At 37.3% G+C, this 14,747-nt stretch overlaps 1 protein-coding gene across 1 annotated transcript; it reads left to right on the plus strand.

Moving 5' to 3' along the window:
• Nucleotides 1–10,596: 10,596 nt before the first annotated feature.
• On the plus strand, nucleotides 10,597–11,637 carry LOC118984702 (immunoglobulin-binding protein 1-like). The gene has a single exon (XM_037042805.1). The coding sequence runs from the start codon at nucleotides 10,603–10,605 to the stop codon at nucleotides 11,635–11,637; it is 1,035 nt and encodes a 344-aa protein (XP_036898700.1). The 5' UTR covers nucleotides 10,597–10,602.
• Nucleotides 11,638–14,747: the final 3,110 nt, after the last annotated feature.

A 14,747-nucleotide genomic window follows, 5' to 3' on the forward strand; every position in this document is an offset into this window, starting at 1 on the left:
AAATAATTTAAAAAAAGATAGAGGCTGCAGGTTTATAGTAAGTTTGGAAATCAAGTAATGTGAAACTTCCAACTTCTCTTTTTTCAAAATGTTTGACTGTTCTGTTTTATGTGCTTATTTATATGAATTTTAGAATGAGTTTATAAATTTCTAAAAACGTTTTTCTGGAATTTTGATTGGGATTATGTGGACTGATTATCCATCAGTTTGTGGGTGATTGACAGATTAACAGTTTTGAACCTTCCAGTTTGTGAACTGTTAGACTGCTCCATGAATTCAGATCCTTTTGATTTCTTTCATCAGTGTTTTATAGTTTTTAGCATACTGATCTTGCCCTCATTCATTTTGTAAGATTTTACATAGATAGTCCTTTTTGGGGTGCTATTGAAAATAGTTCTTCAAAAATTGAATTGTGACTATTCACTAAGAGTATATAGAAATACTAAATTTTACACTGACATTGTACCCTTCACCCTTGATACTCACTAATTAGTTTTAGTAGCTTTTTTGAAGCTTCTTTGAGAGGTTGTCTGTATAGACAAACCATGTCATTTGAAAGTAGAAACAGTTATGTCTTCCTTTTCAGTGTGTATGCCTTTTATTTCTTTTTCTTGCATCTTTATTAATTATATTTTTTCTTTCTTTCTTTCTTCTTTATTTAGCTCATTGTTCTAACCTGTCAAGGACTTTGGAATTGTGAAACTGTCACCTAGTTTTCTACTGCTGATCAAAAAGTTAATCACTTGGGTGGGGGTTGGGATGGAAGTATAAGACAGAAAACTGCACTTGAACAATAATTAAATAAATAATAAAAAAAGAAATTCCATTTCTGGACCATCCACTGAGAGATGAATGAATAAACAAAATATAATATATAAAAAGTTAATCAATTCCTCATCTTATTATTTGATTTAAAAGTACTGAACCAGATAGTTTTTGTAAAAATAAAATGAAATAAAGCAAACCTACTTTTCATTGGGAGAAATTTCAAATATATGTAGATGTGGAAAATAGTATAATAAATATCTTTTACCCATCAGAACTTCAAAAGCTATCAACACATGGCCGATTCATCTCTATCTCCACTGACTCTCCCTTTGTGCCCTGCCATTGTGTTCTTTTAAAACACAGGCAAACGACATATTATTTTTAGATAGAGATTTGACAGTGAGATCCTCCACTGTGTTGTAAGCTATCCAAGTTGGGGATGGTGACTTATTCATGATTTTATAGCCACTGATATCTCAGCATCTTGAGTGTGGAATATACATTCAAGAAATTTTTGTTTAAATAAATTTTTATGGAATCTCTCACTTAAGCATATTTAGAAGCCCTTTCTACCTTTGCTTTTTCAAAATCAGTCTAGCTTACTTTGAGGTACTTTTCTATATTCAGTTATGTACAATTTTCTTTTTGAAGTATTTTATTTAACACATATCACAAAATGTAACTAATATATTTGGGAATGTAAAAACATAGAAATGCAGTATACACTCAACAACCAACTCAAGAACCAGAATTTCACCAAATTACTGAAGCTGCAATCCTGTGCTCTCTCTTTCTTTCCAGAAATTATCTATAATGTGAATTTTGTCATTCAAAATTTAAATGTTATATAAATATCTCCACCCACATTCTAGAAAGGATATTATTTAGTTTTACTCACTTATTGAGGCTTGTAAGAATGCTATCATGTTGTTCAGTTTCTGCGAGTTATCATTATTTAAATTAAATAATCCAGACAATTTACATTTTATGTAATTATATGTATGGTTCAATTTAAGTATACCTTCTTACCTTGTATTTCTCTGGTCTGTTTTTGTGCCTTTTTTGGGGGGGCCTTTCCTGACCCTTTTTTTTGTTGTTGTCATTATTGTTTGATTAAGTGAATATTTTTAGATTCTATTTCACCTCCACTTGTTTTTTTAGTAAAAGCTCCTTTATAATTTTTTTGCTGATTGCTCAAATGTTTACAGTGTGTCTTTAAATCCTTGTAGTCTATCTTCACATTATATTATATCACTGCACAGGGAGTGAATGAACCTTATCACAGAAAACTTTCATTTCTTCCTTCCCACTTTTTTACCATTGTTGTCATACATTTTACTTCTCATATGTTATAAACCCAAAAATACATTGTTACCATATGTACTTTTTAAAAGTTAATGAGAAAAAAATAATTTAAAACTTTATATTGACTCTAATTTTTACCATTTCTGATCTTTACCTTTCTCTATGCAGATCCAGTTTGCATTTGATACCATCTTCCTCTGCTCAAGAACTTTGTTTAAAATTTATTGCAGTCCAGATCTGCTGGCATTATGTTGTCTCAGCTTTTCTTTTGTCTGAAAAGAGTATTTTTTTAAAATTATATTTTGTTGATTATGCTATTACAGTTGTCCTGATGTTCCCCCCTTTATCCTCCTCTGCCCAGCACCCCCATCCCTTCAGGCAATCCCCCCACCCTTGTTTATGCACAGGGGTCATGAGTGTAAATTCTTTGGCTACTCCTTTTCCTATACTGTACTTTACATTCCCAAGACTATTCTGTAATTACCTATTTATACTTTTTAATCCCCTCACCTCTCACCTATTATTATTACATGAACACCCTTCCAACTCTTTATCTTTAAACTTTGGCATTTTAATTATTATCTGTTTTGGTGTGGGCCACTTTGTTTGGGACTCTGTACTTCCTGGACTTGCATGCCTATTTCCTCCACCAAATCAGGAAGTTTTCTTTCATTACTTTTTCAAATCAATTTCCAATTTCTTGGTCTTTCTCTTCTTTGGCACCCTTATGAAGCAAATGTTGGATTGCTTAAAGTTATCCCATGGGATGCTTACACTATCTTACACTATCTTTATTTTTTTTGGATTCTCATTTCTTCTTATTGTTCTGATTGGTTGTTTTTTGCTTCCTTGTGATCCAAATTATTGATTTGATTCTCAGATTCATCCACTCTACTGTTGTTTCCCTGTTCTTTATTTCAATTAGTGTATCCTTTCTTTCTAACTGGGTTTTTGTTCTGCTGCTGAGATCCTCATTAGATTTCTTCAGCATCCTCATAAACGGTGTTTTGAGCTCTTCATCTGGTAGATTGCTTCTCTCCATTTTGTTTAGCTCTTTTTCTGGAGGTTTGATCTGTTTTTTCATTTGGAACATGTTTCTTTGTCTCCTTGTTTTGGCAGCCTCCCTGTGTTTGTTTCTATATATTAGGAAGAGCTGCTTTGACTCCATGTCTTGGTAGTGTGGCCTAATGTAGTAGGTATCCTGTAGGGTCCAGTAGCACAGCCTTCCTTATTACCTAAACTGGGTATTTAGGGTGTGCCCTTCCTGTGGGCTGAGTGCAACTTCCTCTTGTAATTGAGCCTTGGTTGCTATTGGCAGATGAATGGGGGTGATTTACTCAGGCCAGTCAGCTGCAAGGACTGGCCATGACCCCTGACCACCAACCTCCACCCTCCATGGAGGTCAGTTATGCAGGGGCAGAGTGGTGGTGCTCCATGTGGTCTGTAGCTGTCCACTTGGAGCGCTGACCCCTGGGATTTCCCAGGTGGTACAGGCCAGAATCAGCCCTCACCTGTGTTTTGCTCAGGGCCACCCCTCTTGAATTATAAAGCAATCAGAGATGTCGATACTTGTGCTGGGCTTGGAGAGTACAAGGAGAAGGCAGGCTGTGAATCTAGACTGCTAGTTCCTGGCCTGGGGCTCACTGAGGCCAGCTGCTGCTTGTTTGAGAGGATAGATCAGCCATTCATATGGAAAAACCAAGACCATTCATATGGAAAAGCAGTTTGTGTAGGCCCTTAAATTGGGTGATGTGGAGTCTCTGATGATCTCCAAAGAGAGTCAAACAGTGTTAAGTTGATGGAATCTTGGGTACAGCACCAGTCTGCTGGCTGTGTTGGGGGAGGTCCCAGAAAAAGAACAATGCCCTCTGCTTGCCTTGATGCCAGACACCTCAGCCTCCCTCTGCATACTACTGGTGCCTATTGAGCCACCATCTCATCACCAGAGCCTATACAGAGTGAGTCTGAGTAAATGAGTCTCTGTGTGTTTTCTTTAAGAGGAACTGCTTGGAGCTCCAGAAGTTTCTTCCACTGACTGAATTCCCACTGTTTTTTGCAGCCAGAAGTGTGGGGACTTATCTTCTTGGCACTTATCTTGGGGACTTATCTTCTTGGAAACCTGGGTTGAGGGGCCTGCTGTGGAGCTGGGACTCTTGGCTCCCAAGATATCCCTCCTGAATCTTTATCCACCATATGTGGATATGGGACCAGCCTGTTCCATGTTTGTGCCCCTCCTATGAGTCTAGATGGATGTGGTTTCTTTAATTCCATAGTTGTCAGACTTCCATTCAACTTGATTTCAGTTAGTTCTGAGTGATGGTTGTTCTATATTTTAGTTGTAATTTTGATGTAGTTGTGTGAAGAAGTGAGTCATGTCTGCCTACACTACCATCTTAACTGGAAGTCTAAGAAAAGTCTTTGTTCTCCCTTTCTTTTTGATATATAACTTTGCTAAATATGGAATTTTGGGTTGACAGTAAATTTTCTTTGAGTATATTAATTATGATATTTCATCTCCTTCTAACTCACAAAACTTCTGACAGGAAGTCTGTTCTTTTCGGAACTCCAATGACTTACGTTAGATATTGACTTATATTTGATATTGCTCCACAGCTCTCGGATACTCTGGTCTGTTCATTCTCTATCTATGCGTGTTCTCTCTGTCTCTCTCCTTTGTTTTTTTTTTTTCCTCTCTCTCTCTCTCCCTCTTTCACCTTTGCTCTTAAGTTTGGATAATTTCCATTGAATTATACAAAAGTTCACAAATTCTTCCCTCAGTTATATGCAGTCTACTGATATGACTGTTGAAAGAATTATTTCTGATATCAAGTAATTATTTATAGCTTTTCTATTTGACATTTTCAGTAGTTTCCATCTCTCTGCTGAAATGCCTCATCTTTTTATGTATGTCATAAAACTTTTCCATTAGATCCTTTACTATATTACTTATAATTATTTTAAAGTCTCTGATAGTTCTAACAACTGAACTGTCGCTGAGTCTGGTTGTAATTATTGCTTTATCCTTTGACAATATTTTTTTCTAGCTTGTCTGTCTCATACTTTTTTTATTGAATATAGGGCATTATTTGTAGACAGTAGAGAATGGAGTAAATAGCATTTATGTTTGAGAATGGACATTTCTCTTTGCTCAGAGTGTTAGTGTGAGGGGTTGAATCAATCTAGTCACTGGTTCAATTGAATTTTTGTTTTGTTGTTCCTACAGTTACTCTCAGTATACCACAGGCTTTAAGTTCCTCCATAAATGAACAGCTATTACCTTTATTTTTCTGTGGGGTCTGGAGTACTAAGGGTGTTTGTGTGTGTGTGTGTGTGTGTGTGTGTGTGTGTGCTCCTTCTCTCCTCTCAGCATTCAGGACTCCAAGTATGCCTATGTTGCAAGGGTCTCCACACTCCCCTTCCTCAGGGAGGGGAGAGACTATTACCGCTGTCACTTACTGCTAGCTTTGTTGAGGGACCAGGAGATATTTTCATTCTTCTGGATCAGACTTATCTTTAGCCAGGGCCTGTGCTCCTGCTCCTTGTTTATATGGCATTTCCAGTGTTCCTGCCATTCCACTTGTATCAAGCAAACTCTACCTCGTATCTGTGGCAGGTACTAGGCAGAAGCATTTCTTGACCCTTCCCTAGAGTAGCAGACTTTTGCTTTGCATTGGTGCCACATGCTGGGACATAAAGATTTTCCTTTCTCTGCTCTGGGGAAGAAAAGTTTGTGTCTGCCCTTACACAAGAAAGTTTGTGGTGGCAGGAAGGGGAGTGTCATAATCTTTCTTCACAAGTAGACAGATTCTATTTTTATCTCTTCTCCTGTGACCCTAGGTTGTAGAGGGTTTCTGTCCTTCCCTGAATGGCTTAAGGTTTTTGCTTTTTGTGAGAGATGGCCTACAGAAGTGCATGTTGTTTCATACCTAAATCCAAACAGAAGCTATTCACCTTCTGAATACCTGCCCCACTAAAGGAAGATTTCTCTCATCTCTTGTTCTGTCCCTAATCTTTCATGAGGGCATGACTGGAGCCCAATGGGGAAGAGCTGGTGTGTGATTAAGAACTGCCCTATGTCTGGGCTTCTAGTTATTCTAAATGTACATACCTGCCCACATTTGGCCTTTAGAAATTTGTTAAAACTTTAGCTGATTATTGATATTTACCGTCTCCTAAAGTAGTCTCTTATTTTTCTTGTATATTGGCAAAGGGAAAATAATTTCCATGCCTTGTCTTTCCCTAGAGGGGCTTGCCTCTTATGGAAATTCAGTTCTTGTGGTATGACCTCAGCTCCCTGATGGGTTCAGTAAAAGTTATGATCTTGTATGTTATCTGGTTTTTGTTGCTGTTGTTAGGATGGGAACAGCATTTTCCTGCAGCTTCGTATGACTTAAGTGGAAGCGGGATTTATATGGCTCATTTTCTTCACTCAGCATCATATTTTTAAGATTCATTTATGTTATTACATGTAGCTACAGTTCACTCATTGTCCCTGATGTATAATATTCTATTATGTGTACATAGCACAATATATCCATTCTCCCATAAATAGATATTTGGGTTGTTTCTAGTTATTTATTTTTATGAATGGCTTTGCCTTGAACACTCTTAGTCACATCTGTTAGTGCATATTTGTAAGTTTCTCTAGCTTATATATCTAGGAGAGGCTTAGTGCGATTGTAAGATATGTATGCTGAAGTTCAGCCTTATAAAATAATGCCTTTGATTTTTAATTCATGCCTCTACACCTCCTGAGAAATAAAAACTAACAGATCACTTATAGTTATTCTCTCTCCTTTTTGTCATTACCTATGTTTATCCTTCCTTTTTATGAGCTTTTGAGTACTAGTTCCTCCCCCCTTTTTGAAAATATAAATTTGCATTTGGCTTTACCTCTGGCTTATGATTTGTCACTTGTCTTGATATTATTCATTTGATATTTGACTCTTAGTGTCTCCTAAAATATTTTGGCTGGGACTTCCTGTAATTATTTGTATCGTGTTGATTTATATAATATAATATTCCTCATTGTATTCAGCCCTTCAATTGCCCTCAGCTCTGGCTAACTGAGTCAGCGTGTCCTCACTTAGCTATGTACTCTGTGCCCCACTATGAGTTTGTGTGCGATTATCTGAACACTTGAGGTTGAAATAACTATATCATTCGTTACCCTTTAGGGAGACTTAATTCCACTTTAGAAACTGGTTTACGTGGTTAAATAGTCACAACGCCAAACCACATTTCTCTGGTTTGTCTTCAGGGGTATTAAGAAAGATAAGTTAATCAGGGGTGTCTAACCCATAGCCCTCGGGTCACTTGGTATCCAAGATGGCTATGAATGCAGCCCAACATAAACTCGTAAATTTACTTAAAACATTATGAGGTGTTTTTTTGTTGTTGTTGTTTTTTTGTGTTGCAATGTATTTAATGTGTGGCCCAAGACAACTCTTTTTCCAGTGTGGCCCAGAGACGCCAAAACCTTGGACACTCCTGATAGATACAGAGTTTAGGACAGTTACCTATATTTTCCCTCAAACTGTAGGCAGCTCAAAAACTTCCTTGTAAGGTAGAAATTAAGATTTTTTTCTCTTCTTTGGTCTCCTTGCGATGAATCTATGAGCCAGAATTAGAGTGCTCATGGGGAGGCATTAATAATTGGAGCATAATACATATGAGAATAAATTTAGGGAGATTCAGAGTTTATGCCCCCACGGTCAGTTGTCTGGGAATCTATTTTGTACTTGCAGAAATGTAAAGAACAAGGTAGAATTTATGGGAGGAACTAAATAAAGAAACTCTTATTTTCTATATGCTCTGATTTTTATTTTCCCTGGCGAAATAATTGATTCAAAGCAGCTACAGAGTGATAGAATTTTCTTCCCTTGATAATTATAAAATTGGGAGAATACATGGTCTGTGCTCTTAAGGAGATTACAATTTAACAAAAATTAGTACACAGACCAATGCCAATGGCTGCATCAATAAACATATGGTAGAAGACAAATGTAAATAAGTGAAGATACTCTAAAGGTTATAACTCAGTGTTAAGAAATAGTTTGATCAGAACAGGTTAGGCAATTATATTTCAAAAATAAGCAGACTTATCAAAAAGAATGTGTCATGAATAAACACTTCCTTTTTCAAAAGAATATTTTTAAAAATGTATATCTTTCCATAATGCAAGCTTGTTGAAGTATTATGCTGGACACTGTTAGTGCTCTGCTGAAATACTCTTCATCAGGCAAGTTCATCAGACCTCTAGTTGTTGTAAGTGTGGGCTGCAAAGTTCTCACGGCTACCCCTCCTGCCGAGAATCATCTGATCTCAGTGACCACAAACAGTGGCTCCCCCAAAAGAACCATTGATTTCACCTGGAGGCTTGCTACTAATGTAACTTCTGACTTTATTCCAGAAAAACTGAATGAGACACTCTAGAGGTGGGGCCCAGAAATCTGTGTTTTGTTGAGTCTCACATGATTCTGATTCATGGTGAAGTTTGTGAACTACTGTCCTGGTTGATGGGAACCACCTTGTCTTGGAGGCTAGGCACCATCCAGCTCCATAGGTGATGGCTGATTGATTCACAATACAAAAGGCCAAATTTCTTTCCTTGGGGTGGGGCACACTACTCTGTGGTGTGATTTATACTCTAGAGAAGCAGTCAGCAAACCATGGTTTGTAAATAAAGTTTTTTGTAAATAAAGTTTTGTTAGAACAGAGTCAGCCTCATTTATTTTATTGTCTATGGCTGATTACATGCTACAATAGCAGGGTTGAGCAGTTCCAAGAAAGACTATATAGCTCTTTACAGAAAAAGCCCATTGACTCTTGTGATAGAGTTCTGCCTATTCCCAGTGTATCAGATCAACACCATACTCACGTGACACCATGTCCTTGCTTGGTTGGCTCTCTCTCCTTCTCCATTCTGCTTCCTTCTCTACCTTACAGATTGCATCCAAATCTCTGCCTAAGGCTCTGCTTCCTGACAGTGGAACTTGACAAGTATACATACATACTTCTTTATTTTCTGCTACTTTTTCTGTGTTTGCATTGGCTTTAAGGGAGCTGTGAAGTTTCCATGACTTGCAAAACTTGCTACATAGGCCTTGCCCTCCTCGTTGGTCTTCTGGATCAGTGATACTGTTCTCAGAAAGGGATGGTGTTTCTCATCATTGCAACCCCAAATTTTCTTTCTACCATTTCTCTAAGAGTGTCAGTGACTAACTGTAACAGTCTTTACCACTCTGTTTTAAAGGTCATATATTATTATTTTATTTGTATTTATAATGTATAAAGAATGAGGGCCTTCCATGAAATCTCTCACCATATGATATTTTATTTGGTCTGTGGCTAAGGACCTATGGAAATACAATTAAAAGTAAAATAAAAACACCCTAACCACCAGTGATGGTAAAGTATAGGCAGAGGTTGAGCTAGGATATTATTGCAATCTATTAAGTTAAATATAAAATAGAGAGACTATTTTGTCTGCAGTTTACTAAGTGTTCTACCAAAGGAGTTAGACTTTAAGTAGCACCGAGGCTGAGGTGTACATTCTGAGTTGTATACCCTCCTGATGATGAAATAGTGCCATATTTTTTTCATTATAGTGATGTTTTCATTGTGTGATACTTGCAGTTGATGCTAAGAAAAATATTCACAGTTTCTAGTGCAGTATGTTTTAAAATATTTTCTTATAAGATGAAGTAGGGCTAAAAAAAGTGAAGAATATAATTAGAATCAAGAGTTGAAATAGCAAAAGTCATTTTCTGGAAGGAGAAAGAGCTGGAATGAGAAAAGAGAGGGAAAGGCATTAATTAAATAGGATCAAGCATGATGAGGTTGCACTTTTAATATTGGCTGAGGATTCAGGCTGGGATGAAGAGTGAAGAGGTTATTCTTGTCTGTATTGAAAGACAGTCGATCATTTTATAAAATCTGTGACTATTCCTCAGAATACAGAAAAGGAATAGTTTCTCTCTTCATTTTGGAAAAACCTGTATGCAGGTCATAGAATTACTGTAAGATTTTCAAATGCATGGTTTCCTAGTGCTTTCAAGAAGCTGTTATATGTATGGTAGAAGAATGATATCCTTATTAGAATAGGAATTTTATGAACTAAAGTTTAATTTAGAATGTCATTTGTTGGTGAACTTCGGTAATTATTTCACATATGAGGGACTTTTATCAAAGCCCTATTCAGCTTTCTAGTTGATTAAAAATTATTGTTGAGTACTAACAGAGTGAAGAGTAGAGCACTGACGATGTATACGTAGGTGCTCACATCCAACCATTAGATTTTAATATAGTAATTCAAATCTTACAATGATCAGTATAATGGAGTGATAAATTATAAAATACTACATTTGTGTACCATTTTAAAATTCTTTTGAAGTACCTTCATATCTTCAATTTTACCTGTGCAACATTACTGCAAAGGGGACTAGGTTATTTACTTACTTAATTAACTTAATAGTACAGCTCAAAAGAAGTTTAATACAAAAATTAATGTTTATTCCTTTTCCCAAGATGGCATCAGAAACAAAAGAAGACTGTTCACTGCTACCTCGGCTGCCTGACCTGTTCGAAACTGTCCAGCAACTTCTGGACGAAGTGGAAGAAGCAGCTGAACCCACCACTTCCCGAATAATCCAAGCCAAGGTGTTGAAGGGACTAGAGCTCCTTAATACGGCTGCCGGAATGTTATCACAGCTTGACTTGTTCAGCAAAAATGAAGATTTGGAAGAGATCGCCTCCACCGACCTCAAGTACCTGATGGTGCCAGCATTTCAAGGTGCGCTCACCATGAAACAAGTTAACCCCAGCAAACGCCTAGATCATTTGCAGTGTGCTCGAGAACACTTTTTCAACTACTTAACTCAATGCCAATGCTATCATGTGGCGGAGTTTGAGTTGCCTCAAACCAAGAACAACTCAGCTGAAAACAGCACTGCTAGCTCCCCCACAGCCTATCCTAGCCTCCTTCTTATGGCATCTCAAAGACAGGCTAAAATAGAGAGATACAAACAGAGGAAGGAGGTGGAGCATAGGTTGTCTGCAATGAGATCTGCTGTGGAAAGTGGTCTAGCAGATGATGAGCATGTTCGTGAATATTACCTCCTTCAGCTCCGAAGGTGGGTTTGTATCAGCTTGGAAGAGATAGAGAGCATTGACCAGGAGATAAAGATCCTGAGAGACAAAGACTCTTTCGAAGAGGCATCAACTTCTCATTCATCTCTTCAGGACAAGCCTCCAGTGAAACCCTTTATTCTCGCTCGGAATGTGGCACAAGCCAAAGTATTTGGAGCTGGTTATCCAAGTTTGGCATCTCTGACAGTGAGTGAGTGGTATGATCAGCATCAGAAATTTGGAGCATTACCAGATCAGGAAAAAGCCAAGACAGCAGCGGAGGTCAAAATAGCAGCTCAGGAAAAGGAAGATCAGGAAGAAAAGGGAGACAAGGAAGACGAGTATGATGAGCAAACACTCCACCAGGCTCAGCAGCGGGATGACTGGAAGGATACCCATCCTAGGGGCTATGGCAACCGACAGAACATGGGTTAGTAGGCTGACAAGACAGGACTACGGGACTGTAGAGGGACACATCTTCCCTGGGACAGAAAGCTGTGCCGTCTCCCCCTATCTGGCTTCCTGCTTTGGCTCTGTACCCCAAAGGCAAAGATGGCTCTTTGCCCAAAGGCAAAAATGCTTAATCCTGCTTTGAGCTCAATAAAGTGTCAATCAATTAAATGTGTATTTGTACCCTAGATGATGAACCAGCAATCTTGTCTTGGCATTATCGTGCTCATCGTGATGTATTTCAGTGGCTGAGAAATAGCTATACATAATCAATGGCTATACGAATTCTCCTTAAAAAATAATACAAGTCCCTTCTATAACATGATGACCCTGTGCAAAAAAATAAAAATAAATGAAATAAAAATTAATGTCTAATTGATATGCAGTAGAGTCATAGATAGGAGCATGTACTTTGGACCAAACCAGAAAAGATCTGGGTTCAAATATCAGCTCTGATTCTTACCATCTTTGTAGCACAGATTATGTTATGTAACATGACTGAACTTCATCTTTAAAACAAAAGAGGATGTTATTGAACAACACCTAAGGTTTTATATATATACTACTTGGCACAAAGTAAAAGTTCAGTGAATTTTGGTTTCTTTTATGCTCTCAGCTATATGCCTCTAAACTTTATTAAAAAGATAAAAAGCAGCCTCCAAGTTAAACATCATGTAAAAAATGAGTATTTGATGACTAGAACAGAAGAAATGCTACCAAAAAAACCCCTGAACAGGTAGTAACTTAAACCTAGGTGAGCTGATTTTTAAGACGTATATGTAGCTCGGAGTTTCCTGACTTCTGAAAGGTAATCTTGTTGGTTGCCTAGTGTTCACTGCTGACAAAAGAAAGCATGCACGTTCACAGACCGAAGCAAACCTTTACTTGGAATTAAGTTAACTGAGGTGAATTTCTGTGGACCTTTTTAAAACTTGTATTTGCAAGCATAGTGGACACTGCCTCGTTACAGCTTTACAAACACAACAGAAATACCAATGAGACAGTTTCCATATCAAGCTTCAGTTTTGCTTAGAGCAAAACTTTGTATCATCAATCAGTGAAGGCATTTCTACGGAGAACTGAGATAATTTGGGCCAAGTACATTGCTTCTTGATGATTTAACTAAAAATGTGGCAAGCTTGGAGAATCTAGGAGAAAAGGTACTTGGCATGTCCATTGGACTGTCTTTTTCAAACATCAGGTGTCTGAGGCCAGCCCTTGGCAGATCCTGGCTCACAGACAATTCATGATTGAACACTCTAACAACTACCCACGGTGCAGCTATTATATGCTACTGGCTAATGTGAAAACTACGTGCTTTAGACACCAGACATGAGGGAGGCAGAGTTCTCATTATGTTATAAAAGTTAGGATCTTTCCTTACACTTTTGCCAACTCAGAGGGCTAACCCAATTTCAGTAGAGGCTTGGGGAGTGGACGTATTTATCAGTAAAGTTGCTATTTCTCTTCCAGAAGAGCTTAGTTTTTTTTTTTTTTTTTCAAGTGCTTATGAGAAACCTTTGGTTGCATTTTTCAAGTTCTGTATCACCTTAAAACACACAAAGGACAAGTATCACCTTCATATTACAGAGGCGAAGTGTCTTTCCTAATGCTGCAACTAGCAGCATATTTACTAGGACTTTTATTCTCTGATTCCCTCAACCAGAGTGGTTTACAGTAAGCAGTGTGCACAGCCCACACTGCTAAAACAACCCAATCACAGTTCTTCTTTAGCATATTGCTTCTGCCACTCCTTCTGGTTCAATCCATTTCAGGTTAAGGTGTCAATAAATTTGTTTCATGTCATAACATTCTGCTTTGGCTCTGTGTTTCCAAAGATGAGATTTTTCATACTCCTCTGGTTGCCCTGATGTCAATATACGTTTTCAAGGACTGGCTCAGTCCTGTAGGATGGACGTGATTTAAAAAAAAATCCATCTCACAATATTTATGTTACTCTTGCAAATATTTTCATTTATTTTTATGATTCTCTTGGAGTTAAGAGACCGTAACTCCAAGATTTGAAGACCAGAATGTGCTTTGGAAATTTAAGGCAGCCGCCCTGTCCTCATATTTGGCTCATAAATGGAGTTATGTCAGTGCAGGTGGCACACGTTTGAGAGATGAAATGGATGGTTGTATAATACCTGCTCACTTGTTTTTAAGATTCTTCAACTGATGATGTTGCAGCTTCCATATGCTATATATACCCCTGACACACACAGCTCAGGGGGATTACAGCAATAATACATGAGCTTAATTTTTACCCAGGGTTGCACCTGGTCTCTTGGTTAATGTAGTAGTCCTTTATCATTATCTTTTGTGAGAGAAAATTATCCAGACATGGGAAATATACCATATTCTCTGGGTCTCATAAAATTAAAATTTGGAAGGTATAGCCTCCATCTTTATTGTATTTCTTGTTACCAAAAAAAAAAAAAAAAAAAGAAAGTCCAAGTTCTGAAATGTTCAAAGGGAAATACAGAGCTTGCTCTTATGCCAGTACTGTTCCCTTGGGGGTAACACAAGTAAACACTCTGATATGCATCCCCTTTGAAAAACTTTAATTGGTGTTTAGTCTCCACAATTTAAGAATCTACCACAAAAAGATATTGGCTCTATAGATTATGGAAAAAAGATTTCATGCTGGGAACAATGATAGCTGTTTAGTGAGGGATTTTTTAATGTACATGTCTGATTTTCAAGGTGTGATGAAAAACAAAAATCAAATAAGAGTAGCATTAAAATTCTATAGGAAAATATGCAGTACCTCTATTATAATAGCTCCTCATTCCAGAATCAATTAGTAAAGTTTTTTTAATAAAGCATAGAAACTTCAGTAATAAAAGCCAAATATGAATGCTAGCACAATGTATTCAAGAAGTAAGAAAAGAAAAATATATACAGGCAAGAATGAATTTTAAAATTCTGGTTTTGCAAATTAACATGGCTATATCTAGAAACTAGAAATAAACAAGCCCCAAAAGTACGAAAGATAATTAAGAAAAAAATCAAAAGAATTGAGAGCCACAAAATTCAATGGTGTTCCCTAACACTGATGATGCACCACTAGAAAATAGAGTTCCTATAAAAAT

Source organism: Sturnira hondurensis, unplaced genomic scaffold (assembly GCF_014824575.4).
Source record: "Sturnira hondurensis isolate 20B ecotype Veracruz unplaced genomic scaffold, ASM1482457v3 Scaffold0003796, whole genome shotgun sequence".
In the NCBI taxonomy this organism is placed as follows: domain Eukaryota; kingdom Metazoa; phylum Chordata; class Mammalia; order Chiroptera; family Phyllostomidae; genus Sturnira; species Sturnira hondurensis.